Below are 20,537 nucleotides of genomic sequence, written 5' to 3'. Positions count from 1 at the left end.
GTCTGGGTGTGTATGGCTGGTGAGGGATGTGGGCTTCCAAATGTTGGGGTGCTGGAGAGCTGGTGCTATGTCTACCCAAAAAGCCTGCAGTGGAGGGGTTGAGAGGGGTTTTCAGGGCTGTCCTGCTCTAACCCTGGTCTGGGGACCTGTGAGAGCCTGGGGAAGGAATTTGCACCTGATCAAGGCAGCCCTGTCCCCTTCTCAGCTACAGCCCCAGGTCCAACCTGCCTGTGAAGCTCAGCCCCATGACTGTGTGGGTCAGGGTCCCTCCCAACCCAGACAGCAGTGCCTGCATGAGCTGGACTTGATTTCTCTTAGACTTCTGCTGGATCTGTGGCTCCCCAGTGCTTTAATCTGATTTCTCGTGGAAACCAAAATCACCCTGGCCCAAAAAATCCCTGTGCTCCGACTGTAGGAAGCAGAGGAGCTGGACCACATCAAAAGCAGTGTGACCAGCAGGTTAATTGTCCCCCTCTGCTCTTGTGAGACCCCACCTGGAGTGCTCTGTCCAGCTCTGGGGCACCTACATATGAAGGATGTTCTAGCCCATTCCAACAGGTTCAGAGGAGGCCATGGAGATGCTCTGAGGGCTGAAGCACCTCTGCTATGAAGACATGCTCAGAGAGCTGGAGATGTTCAACCTGGAGAAGAGAAGGCTCCAGGGAGACCTTAAAGCCCCCTAAAGGGGCTCCAAGAGCACTGGAGAGGGACTTCGGACAAGGGCCTGGAGTGACAGGACAAGGGGAAATGGCTTCACACTGACAGAGAGCAGAGTTAGATGGGATATTGGGAAGAAATTCTTCCCTGTGAGGGTGGAAGGTTCTCTGGCACAGGTTGCCCAGAGAAGCTGTGGCTGCCCCGTTACGGGAAGTTTTCATGGCCAGTTTGCACAGAGCTTGGAGCAACCTGGGATAGTAGAAGGTGTCCCTGCCCAGGGCAGGAGTTTGGAACAAGATGGTCTTTAAGGTCTCCTCCAACCCAAACCATCCTGTGATTTCCATGTCACTTGGTGTTAGCTCTGCCTGCTGTGTGCCTGGGTGCCGTGTTCTTCCATCTCCCACGATCTCCTAAGCCAATACCACCTGCCTGCTTTCCTAGGTTTTGGCACCACGATGCGAGTACCTTGGCTGGGCACTGCCTGTGCTGGAGGCTGCTGCTGGAGGCTGCTCCAGCCTCTGCTGGGTTTAAGCTGCGTATTTTGCATCTTCTGTGTTTGGGGTAAACAGGAAAAAAACCCCAAACAAGTATTTTGCTTGCTCTGGCCACCTGCTCATTCCTGACCCCTTTGATACATTCCTGCACTCTCACTTTCCATGGACTTGCTGCTTCTGGAAGTTGTTTCTGACGTGGTTTTGTTCTGGTTTATTGCACATACATGTTCCCCCCACCCAGAACTGAAGCCGTTTTACTCTTCCTCGGTGATTTCAGCTCCTTCAAAGCTGTCTTCCTCCTGTATTACATCTTCCACGCCCCACACCTGCTCCAGCTGCCGGCACCCCCTTCCCTGGGCTGGGGGATGCAGAGCCGGCAGGGCAGGGGCAGAGGTGCCGTTTTCCCGGGGCTTGTAGGAGCCGGTTTCTATTTTGGTGCGAGTAGAGGTGAGACCAGCCCCAGTTCCACGTTTATTTTGGGATTTAGCGCGTGTGTGTTGACTCACAGCCCATAAAAAGCAGCCGCCGGGCTGTGTCGGGTCTCGGCTCCGGCGGGGCTGCCGCTCCCGCGGGCACCTCCCGTCCCCGCCGGGGTCCCATCGAGGGGGGTTCTCCTTGTGCCCCCCGGTGTGGGCAGCGGGAGTCGCGGGGTGGCAGCGGGGACCCCTTCATGGGGAAACACTGACACCGCACCGCCAATTACCGTTAATTACCGCCCCCCTCGTTAAGTGCGGGTGTGGTGTCGTAGTGCCCCGGCGGGGCTGGGGCGTTCCCACGGGCACTGCTGCTCTCTGACGTCACGGGCAGCCTGTGACCTCACGCCGAGAGGGCGCGCCCATTGGCTGAGCGCCGTGTGACCTCATGGGACGGGGGTGGTTGTCGGAGCATCCCGTGACCTCCCTGCACCAGCTGGGAGCTCACGGGCTGAGCGTGGAGCTCAAGGAGAGCATGTGACCCATTGTTTGGGCCCTGTGAGGACAGGGACGGGCAGAGATGGTCACGGGCCGGGTGCTGGGTGACCCTGAGGGCAGGGGGTGGTCACTGGCTGGGGCTCCATCGCTGTGACCTCACACCACAGCCACTCTGCTCACAGGACGTGTGACCTCACAGGGAGCCAGTGCCTGGGTGACAGCCTGGGACAGCCCGTGACCTCATCGGCCAGGAGCATGTGACATCGCAGGGAGCAGGACAATCATTGGCTGGCAGGGTGTGATATCTCAGGAAATCCATGACCTCACAAGAGCCTGGGACACTCATTGGCTGTCAGGGTGCGATGTCCTGGGGCAGCCCATGACATCACTGGGGAGGCAGGTGCTCATTCGCTGTCAGACTGACATCCCAAGGCAGTCCACGACCTCGCAAACATGTGAGGCACTGATTGGCTGTCAGGGTGTGATGTCCTGGGGCAGCCCATGACCTCATGGAAAGGCGGGTGCTCATTGGCTGCCAGGCTGTGACATCCAGGGGCAGCACACGAGTTCATTGGTGGGCGGTGTGTGACGTCCTGCGGCAGCACCCGTGACCTCACGGCTGAGCGGGCCGCCCATTGGCTGCCGGGTGTAACCTCATGCGGGAGCGCGCGCCCATTGGCGGCCGATCCGTGACGTCACGGCGGGCGGGCGGGCGGTCCATTGGCGGCGGGCTCGGGCTGTCGCGTGGCGCCGCCTGGCGGGCACCGGGAGCAGGCGCCGCGGGTCTCCCATTGGCCAGCGGGCGGGGCGGGGCGGGGTCCGGGGGCACGTGCCGGCGGGGCCCCGCGGGGCGGGCGCCGATTGGCCCGGCGGGCGCGCGCGCGTGCCCGCGGCGCGAGCGGGCGCGGTGGGCGGCGCATGCGCGGGGCGGCGCGGGCGGGCGGCGATGGCGGCGCGGGGCTGATGGCGGCGGCGGGGGCGGCGCTGCGCTGAGGGAGCGGCCGCGGTCCCGGTCCCGCCCGGCCCGACATGGGCAACGAGGCCAGCCTGGAGGGCGGCGGCGACGACGGGCAGCTGCCGCCCGCCGCCGCCGCCGCCGCAGGGGCCCCGCCGCCGCCCGCCGCCGCTGCCGCCAAGCCGCCTTCAGCACCGGGCGGCGGCGGACAGCTCCCGCCCGCCGCCGGGCCCAGGTCAGAGCGCGGGGCGGGGGCGCGGGCGGGCCGGCGGGGCGGGCGCGGGGTCCGGGGGGCTGTGGGGGCTGGCGGGGCGCGGGGCACAGGTGTGCGGGGCGGCGGGGGCAGGTGCAGGTGTTCGGGGGTGCCGGTGCAGCGGTGTGAGTGGGGCGGGCACGGGCAGTGCAGGGGCGCTGAGTGCAGGGCTGTAGGGTGCCGGTTTCGTGGGTAAAGGGGCGGTGGATGCAGGGGGTGTGGGTGCAGGTTTTGTGGGTACAGGGATGGTGGGTGCAGGGGGTGTGGGGTGCAGGTTTCATGAGTACAGGAGTGGTGGTTGCAGGTGCGATGAGTGCAGAGGGTGTGGGGTGCAGGTTTTGTGGGTACAGGGGTGGTGGGTGCAGGGCGTGTGGTGCAGCTGTGTGGGGTGCAGGTTTCATGGGTACAGGGCTGTTGTAGCTGTGTGGGGTGCAGGTTTCATGGGTACAGGGCTGTTGTAGCTGTGTGGGGTGCAGGTTTCATGGGTACAGGGCTGGTGCAGCTGTGTGGGGTACAGGGGTGCCCGGGGCCATGCGGGCAAGAGGGTGCAGGTCTGCGAGGCACCTGCAGGCAAACACAGGCAGGCAGGTGACAGAGGGGTGTGCCAGGGGCACACACCGAAGAGAGAGCAGGTGTGGCTGCGGGGGGTGGGCAGCAGGGAGAAGACAGGTGAGGAGGGTGCAGTGGGGCTCAGGGAGATGACAGAGGCACCCGAGGAGGTCACTGTGGGAGGGTGCAGCCCTGGGGGAGCTGGCAGCTCCAGGACCCCCGTGGGTGCTGGGGAGGGTGAGGGTGCAGATTGTGGCTGGATGCAGGAGATGGACAGCATACCCTCAGGGATGTGTGTAGTGTTTGGGGGGCAGGAGAAAGCGGGGTGCTGCCCGGTGGGCAGAGGTCCAGCAGTGAGGAGAGAGGGGCTGGGAGGAGGGAGGAACATGGTTCAGGGTTGGGGGGTCTGGTCGGGGTGAGGGGACAGTGCCTGGCAGCACATGGCTGACAGCACCGGGGCGCGTGAGCACCCCAAATGTGGCCACCCCAAATGTGGCCACCCCAACCAGAGCCAGCACCAAATGGGAAAGGTCGTTATGTAACAGGAGGGACGTGCAGCCCTGCCAGGAGTCATCGGTGCAAAACCTTGCGGGGAACCGCGCCGAGCCGCTCTCCCTCTGCCAGGCAGCGCCAGCCAGGAGGGAGACGCTTCGGAAGCGGGTGTGGGATTGGAGATATTCCTCTAGAAAAAAAAAGCTAATCCTAAAATATCATCCTATCTGGAAAAATATAAGATGAGGAGCAGAAAGTTGCACGGAAGGATGCGGGGGACTCGGCGGGCGCTTTGCCCTGGGCGTGTGGCAGCGTTCCGGGCTCCCTGCCTCACCTGGGCAGCGAGGAGCGCTGGTGGTGCTGCCAGTCGTGTTGCTTTGAACGGGGAAAATCCAGGCAGGAGCCTGGGCGGGAGGCTGCAGTCTCGCCTGGCAGTGGGTTCCGTCTCACTGGGCTGCAATCGCCGCTCACAGGCAGCACCGTAACATCCAGGCAGGATTCAGGGATGCTACAGGGTGGCCAAGCCACGGGCACGCTGCTGTCTGTGAGATCCCTGTGAGCTTTCGCACAGGGAGCGTGAAAAAATACCCCTGAATGAAACCGTGCTTGTTTCCCTTTACGTTTTTCCCAGCTCCCCTCGCTAGAGAGTCGTGGACTCCTCTGCTTCAGGCTCTGCCGGTGAGAAGTTGTTTGTAGCTGCTCATAGCAATTTAAAATTAAATACCTGCGGGGCTGCTTAGACCGCTGTAACGAGATGAGCCGAGGGAGCCATGCAGGTCTGCTGTCTCTGTCCGATTTTGGCACTGCTCTCCCTTTACTGCCCGGGTCTCTGTGTTTGCTGTTGTACAGGACTGGGGGTCCTGGGGGCTTTGGGGGTCCTGGAGCACACGGGGCTGGTGAGTGGAGCAGCACAGTCCAGCAGCTCCGGCTGACTGCGCTCCTCTCCTGCCAGAAACGCCAGGTTGTTTTTTCCAGCCGTGCTCCAGCCTTTGCACGCTGAGCTGATGCTCCTGGGCCTCCTGGGAAGCTGCTGCCGGGGAGCTGCCCTCCCTTGCAATTAATTAAGGCAATTAAAGAGGTGGGCCGTGTGGGGCTGTGCTGCGGAGCAGCAGTGGGATGGGGACGGTGCTGAGCTGTGCCAGTGGTTAAAACCTGAGCGTGGGAGGGGTATGGGGAGCTGAGATAACAACGAGGGATTTTAATGCAAGGTAACAAAGTGGAAATGAAGGAAAAAACAGGCCTCGAGAAGAAAGTCATCTTTGTGAGGTGCAAGAGTGGGCACATAAGATAGACCAGATGCTGTGAAAGGTTTAGCACAGCATGGCTCGTGCTGGCTGAACAGCGAGTGTGCGGTGAGAAAGGAGCTGCTTCACAAAACCCAGGTGACCAGGGAAAGTGAGTTTCCCTCAATGTCTCAGCAATTTTTTTTTCCCTCTGAATTAAGTAACCTAAATCCACACACAAGCCAGTGAAAACCATAGTAGTGTGACTCTCCTGTGTCAGTTTTCACAATTTGCTTTGTGTTACACAGGGAAATACTCTGAATACTTTATAGGGGGTACCCTGGATTTCAGGGTCTTCATTTAAAATCCATAATAACAGTTTCTAGGGAACTGTTCCTACACTGTGGAGTGACTTCAGAGAGTAGAAACCATCCCACGGAAGTAACATCTCACCAGGTTACAATATATACCGCTATTTAGAAACTTTGATTTCCTACTTGTGTGCTTTGATGAGGCTCAAGGGAGCTGGAGGTTGGCTGGAAGCTGGGAGCAGTGCTCAGCCATGGGGCATTTTTGCTCTGCCAGTGGGATGCAGCTCTGGAAAAGGCCATTGTGGTGCAGGATTGCATCAGGTGAGGTGTTTTCAGTGCAGACCTCACCCTTGTGCTAGGTGCTGCTAGAATCCCATCTGAGGGGGTTGTGCCCAGCTCTGGTACTCAGGCAAGGAGAGGCTGCATCAGAAGAGAGAGAAGGGTTGCTGCTGGTCTGCCTGAACAAAGCCTCTGTGGCCTGAAAGATGAAAAGCTGGAGTGTCATTAACCTGTAGGATCAAATGAACCCAAATTGGTTGCAGTTGCATTTGGACTGAAAACTTTGCAGTGCCCGGTAAGTCCTAGTCTGCTCCTCCAGAGAGACCTCCTAAGCAGAAGGGACAAGATCATTTCATGGTGCAGCTTGATGGATGGATGAAAAGGGGCTGGATGGCAGAGCAGGGATGCTCCCAAGTTCAGAACCGTGGCTTGGGGCACAGTGCTTTAGACTGCTGGTTTTCCTGGTATCCTGAAGAGAGACTTTATTGCTGCTTCTGATAGTATTTGTGTCTGATTTATGCCTGATTCATTCAGGTTTTCAGCCTCTCTGCTGCTCAGCTGTGGAGCTCGTAAAAGACTTTTTGACACCTGGATGTGTGAGCTCAAGCTGAAGGATGGGAGGGGGTCAGAGAGTTGGTCTCCTGGGAAGCATTGAGGACTGGCCACAAATTCAGGGGCTGTCAGAGGGAGCAGCAGTGCTTTTATCATCACTGTTTCTCTGGAGCTGGCAGATGCACATTGCCAGCAGCCAGGCTGGGTGCTGGGCTGCAAGGCTGGGAGGGAGCTTGTTTTCCACACTGTGGGTCATACCCCGGTATTTCTAAAGCTTCAAGGTAGGCTTGCTGTGAGCGGAAGGTCTCGAAGTGACCAAGAAGGGAAGTTTTCAGTACTGAATGGCAGCACCTCCCCCGTGGGCTGCACCTGCTCCCCCAGAGCCTTCCCTTGGCTTGGAACAACGTCAAGGCGAGTGTTGGTCCCATTTACCCCACTGTTACATTCAGCATCGCTTTGTTTGGCAGGTGGTGGAGCTTGAAGTAAAAGATCTGGTGATAGGGAAGAGTATAGGAGGGACAGAACTGAAAGAGAGAGCCCTTTAAACTGGAGAAACTGTGGTAAAACCAATGCAATGTGGATGTTCCCTTCTTCCTTTTCTTGCTTGTGTGTGCTGGGTATAGGCTTGTTTTGCTTGCCGTAAGTACCATCACAGTAAGAGGTAATAAGTTCATACACACAGGTAATTAAAAAACAAAACAAACGAGTTTGCACGTTTCTTTTTTAAATGGGCACTTTTCCCAAGCTTGCAGAAACGAGCAGTTGATGTCCATTTTCATACAGCTGTGCTAGAAATAAAACCAGGCTGTGTGATGGGAAGTCAGGCTGTGCACAGGGCTCTCGCCTGGAGAGCCAGCTCTGTGTTCGTTTCCATGCACTGCTCTCCCCAAAGGGTCTGAGCAGGATGAGGGGCAGAGGCATCACTGTCAGAGGCATTGCTGGAAAACTCAAATATGAAAGTAGGCTTTTCCTGGCTGAACCATGGACTGGCACTCTGGAAAAGCCTGACACACACAAACACGTGCTTAGTGAGTACTATTTGGTCTAAGGCATTTGGAGGGTCAGGAGGGAGCTGAGGCTGGGTTTGAGTGAAGTTTAACAGATGCACAACATTTCGAGCTCATCAAACTTGTGTGAGCAAAATAGAAGGGAAAAGGAGGAGTAGAAAATGGTGTATGTGACGGATCAAGTCAAAATATTTGTGGTGTAAAATACCCCTCTGGGCTTCAGTTCCTCCTCCCTCCTGTGGTGGGCAGGTGGTGCTGGCTGTGGTGTGGTGCTTTGCATACTTTTGATGGCTCTGACAGCAGCCATTAGGCCATTGAGTCCAGACGGCACAATTCTGGGTGCTTAAGTAACTCCAAAACCTCTTCTGCGAATGTGCTCATCAATATTCACAGTGTTTGGCATCAAATATTAATGCCTTTATTTCCAAAACAAATACACAGATTTGCAATCTGCTTCTCAGGTCGGGGTTTTCTCACTGCTGGAACCAGCCTGGATGGCATGCTGGGGGTATGGCTCTTTACCCCTTGCTTTTGCTGGGCCAGAGGATGCTGGGGATGTCCCTACAGCATCCACTTCTGCTCAGAGGGAAGGATGTAGAAGAATTTGCAAGGGTCGATTTCCTTTGCTTTGTTGGCTTGTGCTGGTTGGAGGACTCTTTGGCTCCTTCTGGCACAGTTTGTGTCCTTTGCACTGGAAATCCCAGTGCTGATGGTCAGCCTTCTAGTGGAAGGTGTCCTTGCCCATGGCAGGGGGTTGGAACAAGATGATCTTTAAGGTCCCTTCCAACCCAAACCACTCTATGATTTTTCTGCTGATGCTCAGGAATGATGCCACAGCTCGAGTGACTGTTGGGGCCAGTGGGTCCCTCCACACCATGGGTCACCCTGTGCAGCACAATGGGCTGACTTCTGCCTCTCCACTTCTGCTTCTCCCATGTGCCTGAATAAAACTGTTTCTTCTCTCTGCCATGTGAATCGAGCACATACTTGATGTTTCCCATCATGTTTCCAATTCAGTGCAAACAGATAGTCAGTGCTGTGGCATATTCCCACAGTTTATGTGAGTCTGGGGAATACTTGATGTGCATCTGGACAACCTGGCAGAACACCACAGCCTGCCTGCCACACACCCAGCCTCTCTGCACAGCCGTCTTCAGCTTCCCCAGCCAGGGCTGGCACCATGGCTCACTGCTGGCCAAGGGTGTTTTTCCAGAAATCCTTTTCCAGTATTAGACTAATTTCCTAGAGTTGACCCTTGGGGAGGATGGGACAGGCAGTCAGGGTGCAAACAGCGCTTCCCAAGAACTGGTAGCTCAGTAGAGTGAAGTGGCTCCATGGCAAAGGTGTTCTGGTTTTTCGCTGAACGTGGCACTAAGATTATCACACCATCTTTGCTGATGAGCGTCACTGCTCCAGGATGTTCCTCAAGTGGTTTTTTTGCTGGTGAGTGACAGCAAGTGCTGCTGGTCACCCCAGTCCCACAACCGTTATTCTTGAGATTGAGATCGTCGCTGTTGAGCCATCCCTGTGTTTTCAGATGTCTGTTTGAATGACAGATTTGTTATTTTTGCATCAGTCTATGGGCACGACTGTACTTATGGACAAGGTTTTTTTGTCTTTTTGAGTGCCTGGAGGTGCTAAGCTCCAGTGTGACCCCGAGGCACTGCTGTGCAGCCTGTCAGTCATGGCTGGGCACGCCGTACCGCTTTTCATGTCACTGATGCTGGGAAGTTTTTATGAGAACAGTGAGCTGGCTCCTCACTGAGAGCACCCAGCACCTCCAACCAGCTATTTAGGAGCCAACAAGAGTGAGCAGCATCGCTGCATCCTAATTAACACTGGCCTGTGCTTTATAATAGGGCTGAAGGCATGTCCCTGGGGGGCTCCTCACCCGTGTTCTGCTCGTGTTTAAAACCAGAGATTACTTAACTACACTGATGGTGGTGTCTCACTGACTCTTGGCCTCTTTGTAGCTTTCCTAATGTGTGTTTGATATCGAAGAGAGACCCCAGCCCATTGACAGACTGGGGAAAACACATTGATGGGGCAGGAGACAGCAGCTCCCTGCCCATGCTGAGCTCCCCAGAGGCAAATCAAGAAAAGCCCCTCTGAATGTGATTTTTATTTTGTTTCCTCTTTTTTTTTTCACAATTTATTTAAGTGCCATGGTTTGACTGGAGATGAGGAAGATGTGTGTCCTCCAGCCTGGCTGCTGGTGCTGGGTGGTAAAGATCATTACAATGGCTAGCAAAGGCAAACCAAAATCTGGAGTTCAGAGGTCCAAGCTAGCCAAATGGCAATGAAATGTATGTTGACAGTGATCATAAATAAGTGTAGAAGCAGTTTACCAGAGGGTGTAATGGGATATATGATCACAGAAGGCTTAAATAAAAGCCTAGCTTCCAAAAATATAGTCCCCCTCAGCCCAAAACTATAGTTTCTGTGATGAGCAGCAGATTAGCCATTCTTACTGGCTTGATTCCCCCTGAAGATGTGATTAAATACTTTGGTGCATTCTCTTTTGTCAAAAATGATTTAGTTGTGTTTCTAGGTCATTGTCTATAGAAGAAAAATTTAATGTGGTTGAGTGACTTAGGCATCTTCCAAGAAGAGCTACAAAAAAAACCCTCTCCTGCCCAGTCTATCCCCAGACCTCTCTCCTGTCCCTGTCCTTAGCATCCCCTGCAGCAACAGTCCTTCCTGAAAACACACTCAGCAGCCTGCCCTGTGCTTCCTGATGGGAGGAAGAGCCTTTACACTTCTCCCTAGAGCAACAAGAGGAGTGTCTCCACTTGGAGACTGTTAATGCTCCCTGATGGTGGGCGTGGTTGTCCAAGAGCCAAACGACTGTAGTGGGGTGTGTAAGGTGCTGGTGGGCAAAGGTGGGAGCACAGGACCAAGGGAGACCTCTGGGCCATTACCTGCTGGTAACACCCCATGACACCCCCACTAACGAGGTAACAACTAAGATCTTAAATGAGATACTCTTCTCCTATGGCTGGGAGAGCTGGGGATGTTCAGCCTGAAGAGAAGGCTCCAGGGAGACCTTAAAGTCCCTTCCAGTGCCTAAAGGGGCTCCAAGAGACCTGGAGGGCACTTTGGACAAGGGCCTGGAGTGACAGGGCAAGGGGGAATGGCTTCACACTGACCAGACGGTCGGAACACAAAGCTGAGCCTCTGGAGATGATGTGATGGTCCCACCCTGGTCCACCGTGCCCCTCTCCATGCTCACAGCCAGGTGGTAAGGAAGGACATCTTCTGGACACCAAGTCTGCTCATTGCATGGCAGTTATGCAGTGACTTCCCGAGTTGCAGCAACCTCTGCACAGGCTCCTTGGACCATGAGGAGCTTTTCCTCTGCTCCCTGAACACTGCTGAGGCCACCCCTGTGTTTCTCAGCGGTATCTTGTTCTCTGTCAGCAGGCTTCAGTGCTGGGCTCTGACTTCTGCCTGGGATGTCCTGCAGCTTCTGAACCCCTGTGTGAGTTGCAGATTGTCATCTCCTGTGACTTACTGCCCACCACACCTCCAGCCATCTGAGCCTCTTCTGCTGCTCATGCTTAGGTGCTGCTCATGAGAAGAGCATTTCCTGCCCTCCTCTCAGAGGGTTTCTCCCTTTTTTGACAGCTATAACTAAACTTAGAGCAAGCAGATGCTGTACAGAAAATGCATCCATGCTGCTTGGGAAACGTTGCTGAATTTTGAGGGGCTTTGGGCAGGTATGACTAACCATTCTTCACTTGGCTCCAGGACCTGACAGGGACCACAGGATTTCAGACGTGACAAAGCACTTTCCCATGCTGAGTAGCTTTCAGATGAGGATTTGACAGCTCCTCTGAAGGCTGCAGAAGGAAAATCACCGTGAACCAAAATGTCATTCGGTGCAGATGTGACAAAATCCTGTGTTTCAGCCAGGGCATCCGGGGTTGGCAGGGCCTCCTGCATGCAGGGTGCCGGAGGCACAGACAGCTATGTGGGCCTTACGGGGTAGGGACACTTGCAGAGGCCAGATGTCAATAGCCAAGAGCAGCCTTTGAACCTTTTTTTCTCTTTGTTTCCTTGCCTGCCAAGAGAATATTGCTTTTTAGCCTGTTTTGAGTCTTTCCTGGCAATGGGGGCTCACAGACTTCTCCAGCTGCTGAGATGATATGGGGCTGAGAGGCTCAGAGCCTGGTTCCAGTGGACATCCATTTGCAGAATCGGTCCTGAGGGTTATAGCATCATAAATGTGGGGATTTGTTTTGAAATTTGCCTTTATTTATGGATTTTGAGACCTTTTAGGAGATGCTTGAAGTACGCAGCCACTTCTGGCATGGACTCAGGGTGCTCCATCCTTGGAAGTTGTATGTGGGTGTGAAATCAACGTGTCTTCTTCAGCTATTAAATGAATCCAGAGGGTCCTGCACCTCTCAGCACCCCACCTGACACCCAACTGGGTCTGCCATGGGCTTCCCAGTAGGAGAGAGAGTATGTTCATAGCTTATGCTTCCTTCATCAGTCTAGACGTGAGGAATGCAAAGAGATTTTGCCATATTTAATGTCTGGAGAAGGGTGGAATTGTGCGTGGGAATTACTTTCAAAGATTGACATGTTGTAGCTGTTAACCACTTTTTCTTTTTTTTTTTTTAATTATTATTTAACTAGAAAAAAACAAATTTCAGCCCAGGAAAAACAACAGGTTTTTTTTTTTTCTTTCTTTCATCTCCTAAAGAAAACATTTCAGTTATAGATATGTGAAGTTACGAGTTATGAAATAGGAATAGTTGAATATTGGAAATGTATAATAAGTTCTTAAGGGACTTGGTAATTTGCCTTCCTCTTGTGAAAAAAAAATCAAATCAGCTGATAATACAAAGCTTATGAAAGGCTGGGGAAAATGCAGAGCTGAACTAGATCTTTTTCCACGTCAACTCTGAACTGTACTTTTTTCCTTTGATGAAACATGAAATTACTTTTAATTTATTTTGTTTCAATCCTAGTTACATAAACTATTATTTGATTGTACAGCTGGACTGAAAAACTGTAGGAGGTCTCACATTTAGGATTTTGCTGCCTCTCTCTCATTAAGCCTACAGCCTGATTTCTTTAAATGCACCTATTAATCTTCTTAGCGAGACAAATTGTTGTTTGGTTGGGTTTTTTCTCTCTTTCTTTCCCTTTTTTTTTTTTTTCTTTAAACACTAAACTCCCAGTTAACTGCCAGAGCAAACACTGATGGTTTGCAGCCTTTCCAGGTACAGCTGTGCTGCAGTTGGGCACCGTGATGCCGGCGCGTGGTGCCTCGGCCAGGCTGGGTTTAGTCTGGTTGGCTTAAACACCAGAGGTGTTCACAACCTGAGCTGTTCTCATCATGCTCAGCAATAACCTCCAAGTCTACAGGATGGAGTAAATGCGTTTTTTCCCACTTTAATTTTTCCGTAGGCTATTTTAGTAGTTCGTCTATGACAGCTTGCCAGAGAAGTGGCTGCCCCGTCCCTGGAAGTGTTCAGGGCCAGGTTGGACGGGTCTTAGAGCAACCTCATCTGGTCGAAGGTGTCCCTGCACATGGCAGGGCATTGGAATGAGGTGATCTTTAAGGTTGCTTCCAACCCAAACCATTCTATGATTCTGTGAATTTCTGCTGTGTTATTAATTGCCAGTCTGAGACTTGCAGGGTTCTGGGTTTGGGACCCATTAATACAGTTCCTGTAGAACCAGCAATAGGATGCAGAGAACCTTGTGTTGTCTTTGAAGTGAGCAGATCTTTCCTATATTTCCTCTCAGGTTCCTCAGCTTTGTTGTCTCCTGCCCAACAATGCTAAGCCACCTTATTTTGGGTTTCTTTTTCCCCGCTCACCGCTGGATTTCCCAACACCCCGGGCAGGCGTCGGCAGCGATCCTTTGGAACGCTGCTCTTGTGGACCTTTTCCGTGCTCCTCTGTTCCTCTGCTGGGAATGGCTCTTGGGAGAGTGGGGGAATCACTGTCGGACTCGAACACATCCGTGGGCTGCATCGACTCTAATATGAACCTGGGAGATGTCTGCAGCAGATAGTGCAGGAGCACATTGTGCCGGGGCCAGGCGGCACCGGCAGCTCTCCGTAAGCACTCCCGATGCCGGCGGACGTGAGGAGGTGATGCTGGGTGCTGCTCACCGCTGTAAATCGACCATCCCTTTGTATTCAGGGCAGATCTGTAGTCCCAAGGAATGGAAATTTCCAAGCCTTCCTCCTTTTCCTACTTGTCTGTAAGTTGTTGTGGATGTTTTGCCTGGGAATCCTTTAGCTGGGGAGCACACCAGGAGGAGAGGTTGTTTCCATTTATATAGAACCTTTCGTGGTGGTGATGATTCTCAGAGCAGGTAAAGCCCATTTGTAGGTGAGGTTTTGCCTGGTTGCACACTGCAGTAACAACAGAACAGCAGTTCCTATTGGAGTGGAAAGGTGATGCCTATCACTATGTTAGATGCCACTGGTAAAAATAAGGTATCCAGAAACATCCCTCTGGGAGGAAACTCTAAAAAAGTGTCTCCTTAGGCATCCCTTTTCTGCTTTATTTTATCCACCTTCCTCATCTTCCAGTATCTCCTCCTCCCGCGTTGTTAATGGATGTTAAGCACTGGTTAATGGATTAGGATAGGATTCCTATTGGCTGTACAACTCAGTTTCACCCAATTCATGTTGGTAATTGCAAGTTAATTTTGATTTATCATTAACTGAAAATACAGGCCCAAACACTCTGAATTCACAAAATATCACGTCTTTCTTTTTCTTCGAAACACGCGAACAAAAATCAACCAGCTACTCTGGGTGGGAATAAAGTGCTGTCTACTTATCAACATGTCTAAAATCTGCTTCACTTATCAACTAAGCTTCTCAAGCCTTAAATTTTACCTGCTGCCATTTCTGCCGAGCTAAGCCTTCCCAGGGTTCCTGTTAGAACAGATACATCAAATATGCAGATGCCTGTGTCTCTTTGGGGACAAATGTTCTGGGCTGAGGTATGTGCAGCAGGGAAATGCAGGCAGGGACAAGGCTCCTCAAAGAATTGCAGACGCTGGAGAAGTGTTTTCCTTTGATCCTATAAAGAATTTGGCAGGGGAATTTCAGACTCTTCTATTTCAAAAGTGCATTTAAACTGAGCAGCTTTGAAATATTGAAGTTGATGCTGTCTCTGACAGGACTGGTAATGTGTTATTCCTTGGGTTTGCTTTACCTTTCTTCTTGTGAATAACGAGCTTTACACACAAAAATGTAATTAATTCCAGGTTTGGTTTGCCATCCGCATTTCAGCTTCCGATTCAAATCTCTGAAAACCAGAAAGTGCAAATCTAAGACACACAAACACCAATACTGAGCCCATCCTCTGCCAGCCCCAGGGCAGTGTCCCCACCAGCCACTTGCAATCCCAGTCTTGTCTCCAGTAACAGACACTGTGTGTGCTGGTGTGGAGAATGTCAGGGATGGAGAAACCTCTAGAGCTGAGAAGAGTTTCTGAGAAACACAACCTGATGTGAAGTTTTTGTTAAAAGGCATCTAGCCATGTTGGACACGGATCTCTCCTCCTCACAAGAACATGTGGGCTCATCAGTTTTTCCCTGTGTTTTTCCACGTATGCAGTGCTTGGGGCTCTGCAGGGAGGATCAGTTGATCACTGTTTCCTCGGTCCCTGCCTAAATGATATTCTCTTGATTGTTCTTCCACACCTCAAATATCCACTCTCCTGGTAACTTGAGGCAACGACGGAAAAACAGAATTAAAGACCCAAGTGGGGAAGAGTTAGAGGGACAAATATGAGATGGCCAAAATGCTCTGAGGTGCAAAGACACAACAGCAGGATGGATAAAAATGCTATAGTTTTTCAGAGACACACACAGAAAGACAGGTCTTGTGCTTCGTTTGCTCGGGCTCAAACAAACGAGGATGCAAAGTCAGGATTTTTCGGTTGCTGCGCAGTCACCAGGAGCTGTTCATCTCTCTGCAGTATGGCAGACTGATTTCCTCTCTTGGAAATTGCTGTTTTAACTGGGTTCTTTTTTCCTTTTTCTAAAAATACAAACCGGTTTCTTTCTGGTCTGTCATTACTGCCTCTTTTTTAACAGCACTTCTCTTTCTGATGGATCTTCCTATTTTTTTTTGCCTGGAATGAGTGTTGTTCCTCGTTCTGGGCTGAGTTTGGTTGACTCAAGCTGTCATGGAGATGGATAATGATACATTTTTTTGCATCAGCTTTTAATTTTGGAGCATGGGTGGAACTCATCCAAAGAAAGGGCCCTGCAGTCTTCCCAGCTCCGTAATGGTTGAATACCAACTTCTTGCTGCTGGAGGTTTTGTAGAAGCGTGGGCATCCTTGGCTGATGTGGACATGACTGGGAATGCTGTCCTGGTGGAGCCAGACCCCTGGGATTGACTCCCTTTTACCCACCTGTGCTCACATTGGAGCAGTTTTCCGCAGCCCAGCATCACCTGCAGGAATCCCTCCAGCTCCTGGATGGAGCTGAGCCTGAATGCAAAGGGGAGCCTTGCAAAACCAGATCTTTGTGCCACTGGAGGGAGGGCAGCCGGCAGCAAGTCAAGGGAACTGGCTGCCTCTGCTCTTCTCTTTGAATTGCTTTCCAAAAGGCATTTTTCCCAAAATAACTTAATTGTGTATTTTTGGGGGGTGGATTGTTCTATATTTGTTGACGAGCATCGAATTGACGTTTTCTGAGAATGGCCCAAAATGGCTTGCAGTACTCTGCAGAGCACCAGTGTCTCATTTAGAGCCCATCACTATGTGTGGCTATGGCTGTCTTCTCTTCTGTGCTTTACTCTGCATTTCTTGACCTTGGATTTCACCTGCCACAGTGTTTCGAGGCATCCAGTTCAGGAGAGCCTTCTACAGCTCCTTGCATTCAGCTTTAGCTTTGAATACTCTGAATAAATTTGCATGGCTCAGCAAACTTGTCCTTTCATTATCCTCCCTCTTTCCAGGCCGTTTATGAATATATCCCATTTATCCCAGGGCAAGATCCTGCACCTCTGCTTGTGAAAACCTGACCATCTGCCTCTATCCTTGGCGTCGTAAATCCTGATCAGTTATTAACCTGCAAGGCGGCTTCCCCTTATTTTATCATCTTTCGCTTCTTTTTCCCTCCTTCTTTATAGATTTTTATCCTAACAATTCTCCCACTGAGGCAGTTTTTCAGGCTAATCCTGTATATGAAAGGATTTTGGTGTGGGAACCTTCATAAATTTCTCCTTAGCAAACAACATGGCAAAGGTTTGATTTATTTTTTTCTTTTACAGTCTTGCATTTCTTAAATATTTCTGCTGCATTTCAGTCTTCTTTAGGTTTTCCAGATTCTTTGGTGGATTTCATATTCCTAAAGCTTTAGAAAATAATTTTTTCCCCAATTTACAAGTTGCTCCTTAAGACATTTTTTTTTTGTATGCTTCATTTGGTCTTCAAATTTAATATGCTAAAATTTTGGGTTTGTTTGTTTTTTCCTCATCTGGATAAAATTTTTACCTTTTGAAGTATTGCCTTTCACTCCTGTAGCTCGGTTCTTTAATGATATTGCCTTGTTATGGCCATGTCTTAAACCCTTTCTTGACAGCATTTTGCTAATAGGTGCCATGGAAACTTCCCTTTCTTACCCTTCCACCTGCTGCTTTTAATTTCTTTCTAACAAACCTTCTCACTTTTTCTGATTTCTTTTTTTCCCCAGTTATATCTGATAATTACAGTAGTCATGTATTTGTGTGTTTTTTCCAGTCTTGCAAATAGATCGAAGCTGAGTTTATTGTGGTCACTGTTGCTGAAACTTTGTGCTGTCAGTTTTGGCACCTCAGAGCAGGCCTCCTTCATGTTGCAGGACTATGTCCAGAGCAAGCAGTTCCATTCTGCATTGCTTCAGGGGATAGTTAATGACCTAAACAAAAAATTGTGTCGCTGCTAATTAAAATCAGAGAGGCTTTTGAGAAGGGGGTGGGTTGTAATTGCAGATTTACAAGATAAGCTTTCATAAGCCATGTGCCATAAAAATTCCTTAGCTTCATGCCATAGTTTATCTTTTGGCTTTGCTGGCATTTCATAAATACAGCACAGTAATTCATAGTGTTGGCTTTCCTGGGACAAAGACTTTCAGTTAAATGTGGCTGAGGCAATCAACTCTTCTACTCTTTAATTTCTGGAGCTTGGGTATAGGATGTGAGTGGATGGAGGCAGAGGGGAGTGGCTGCTCCTCACCTGGGGTACTTTCCCTGTCATCCCTGTCCTTTCTGCAGCTCACAGTATATTTTCAAGATTGTCATGGCTCTTTTATATAATTTTAACACACATAAATGACTTGCTGATGGCAATCAATTGGACCGGGGAAGGATACGGAGGCGACACATCAAGTAGCTGGGTGGAAATCAGATGGAAGAAGAGACAGCTCCAGCCCACACCTCCCCAGGGCTCCTGGGGACGTTTATCCCCATTTTAGCTGCACTTTCCCTGTGTGCTCCTTGGTGTTGGCCACAGGGCTGTATCTCTGGGGCAGAGCTCTTCATCATTGCCTTGCAGAGTTCTGCAATATAGAGGAGAGGAGCTCTGCAGGCAGCAGCCCACTTTACTGTCCATCCTGCAGCATGCCACATCGAGCATCACCTGAATTATTGTGGAGTGTGGTGTGCCTAACCAGGGGTATTTAATGGGCCCGGACCTTCTGACCATCCTCTCTTTGGCAGTGTCCTTGTGGGCAGCAGCTGGGGTGCCCAGTGCCTCCCCTCCCTCCAGCTCTTCCCAAGGGCTCCAAGGCTGGGCTTCACCTGCACTGATGGTCCAAAGCTGACCTTCTGACTGCACCCATTCAATGAAAGAGCTACCATTCCTTCTTGCTTTGGATCTTCCAGATGCTTGCTAAGTCCCCAGAGAGAGGCAGAGCGAGATTAGATACCCCATGGCCTTTCTACTATCTCCATGTTCATCCCAGGCACAGTGGAGCCAAGGCTCATGCTCTGCAAGCTCCTGGCTCTCAGCAGTGAGCTGTACTGCTCCTCTCATGCCATGCAGCTGATGGCATTGTGATCAAGAAGTGGCTTCTAGTCTGTCTCTGGAAGATTTACATGTAGTTTTCTGCTATCACAGAGGAAACAGATTTTTCCTGTCACTGAAGCAAAATGGACATCAGACACCCCCCTTATCCCCGAGAGATTTTAATGCTTTGAAGTTCAAGATCGTAAATGTTCTCAGCAACAGTTATATCACTTGAAAAGGAGACCTTTGAGCCTTCATAGTGCCTGCTTCTGTAAAGCTATTCGAGAAGAAATCTCTTTGATATATATGGGACTGAGATCATTATCTGCAGACTCTTCTGTCAAGCCAATTTGCCTGTAGCTCTGAGGGGCTTGGCCAAGATCCTGACAGTGGTGGCCACACATTTCAGGCATCAGCAGCTGAAAGAGCAGCTCCCCAGAGCAGCAGAGGGTGGTCTGCAGGTCATTCAGTGACCTTATGGCTTGTGAGGGCTCATGTGAGACATGGAAAAGTCTGCCCTGACTCCAGTTCAGGTCTTGGGCTTCATAGAGGCTGCTTTGGGCTCTGTGGGGATCAGTAGCCTTGCATTTAATTGCAGATGTTCATTGTGGTCTGTGTAGGGTGACTAGTAGACATCAGACCTTGGGGGTTTGGGGTTATTGGGCTGGTGGGTGGGAACAGCCATTGCTGTGGTTTTATGTTGCAAAGTGCCCTAAGGGAAATTGCTCTTGGCTCAACCAGGGCCAAGTGAGGTGCAAATTAAGTACTTATTTGCCACATAGCAGATAAGAACGGAATAGGATAGAATAGAATAGAATAGGATAGAAAATAGAATATTTCCAGTTGGAAGGACTTTCAATGGTCATCTAGTCCAACTGCAATTGCTAATGATTCACAAACCTTTCCAAAAAGGCAGTTGCACAGGAATGAAAATAAGCAAGCAAATGCTTATTTAGAGCTTAAACCAGTTATAAACCTCTCTTCTAGTATATAGGATTCAGCTAATAAGATGGCAGATGCTTCTCAACAGCCGTGCTTCATAGAGCGGCAGCGTAAGTGACATTGATGTGTTTGCCTGTTGCTGATTCTCAGCTGAACTAGGCACGGTGCTATAAGACAGAGAATAACTGGTTTGTGGTAACTGTGTAAACTGAAAAACTCCTGGTTATTGTTGCCTTTCCATGGATGGCACAGACCTCTGCTTTTCAGAGGAAGGCAAAAACCAGCAACAGCTCTGGGTGTGTTGTCTCCTGCCAAACCATGGCCGGAGGAGGAAGCTGGCACACCATGCGTGCAGCGCTGCTCACCCCACAGCAGCATCATTCCTCTAGGGAAGCTGGTGAGTCTGGTGTGCTGAGTGTCAGTGGCTTATGCCACCTTCTGCCTGGCAGCCCCTCCTTGAACCCCAGCCCCAGCGGGGTGTAACAGGGAGGCAGAGGACTCCAGGATATCACATTCCTCTGTATTTATGAGAACAGGTATGTGGGTGGAGGTTAAGGACTCAAATGACTGCCCAGATTGGGAGCCTGGAGCAGGAGCTCAAGTACGCTGTCAGCATCAGGAGATGTGCATTAGGGACGCCTCAGTCACCGGGAAAACGCCTGACAGAAGCTGCATCTTATTTGACGGGGATAAAGCAACCCTGGAGCACAAAGCTGCAGGAGAACAGGGTTTTTCCACTGCTCACAAAAGCTAGTTATTAAACACTGTGGCCTTTCACAAGAGTGCTTGTGTTGCCATCCAATAAAATACTCCCTGACAGCTTCTAGTCACCATTTCGTATTTTCTGTTTTGATTTCATCTGGGTGGCATTCACTGTTTTTAAACCGCCCAGCACACACATTTCCAGCAGGATCCTCTTCCTGCATGGACATC

The 20,537-nt window shown here is 51.0% G+C and overlaps 1 protein-coding gene across 1 annotated transcript in view; it reads left to right on the top strand.

The window, feature by feature from the left end:
* Positions 1 to 3,091: 3,091 nt before the first annotated feature.
* BSN (bassoon presynaptic cytomatrix protein) overlaps positions 3,092 to 20,537 on the top strand; it is a 94,274-nt gene continuing 76,828 nt past the window's right edge. The window contains exon 1 of the mRNA XM_017819838.1: positions 3,092 to 3,141. Within this exon, the coding sequence (XP_017675327.1) occupies positions 3,092 to 3,141 (50 nt within the window). The remainder of the gene's footprint in view (positions 3,142 to 20,537) is intronic.

This window comes from Lepidothrix coronata, unplaced genomic scaffold (genome assembly GCF_001604755.1).
Source record: "Lepidothrix coronata isolate B3197 unplaced genomic scaffold, Lepidothrix_coronata-1.0 Scaffold78, whole genome shotgun sequence".
Lineage (NCBI taxonomy): Eukaryota > Metazoa > Chordata > Aves > Passeriformes > Pipridae > Lepidothrix > Lepidothrix coronata.
This window is presented reverse-complemented; position numbering and strand designations above follow the sequence as displayed.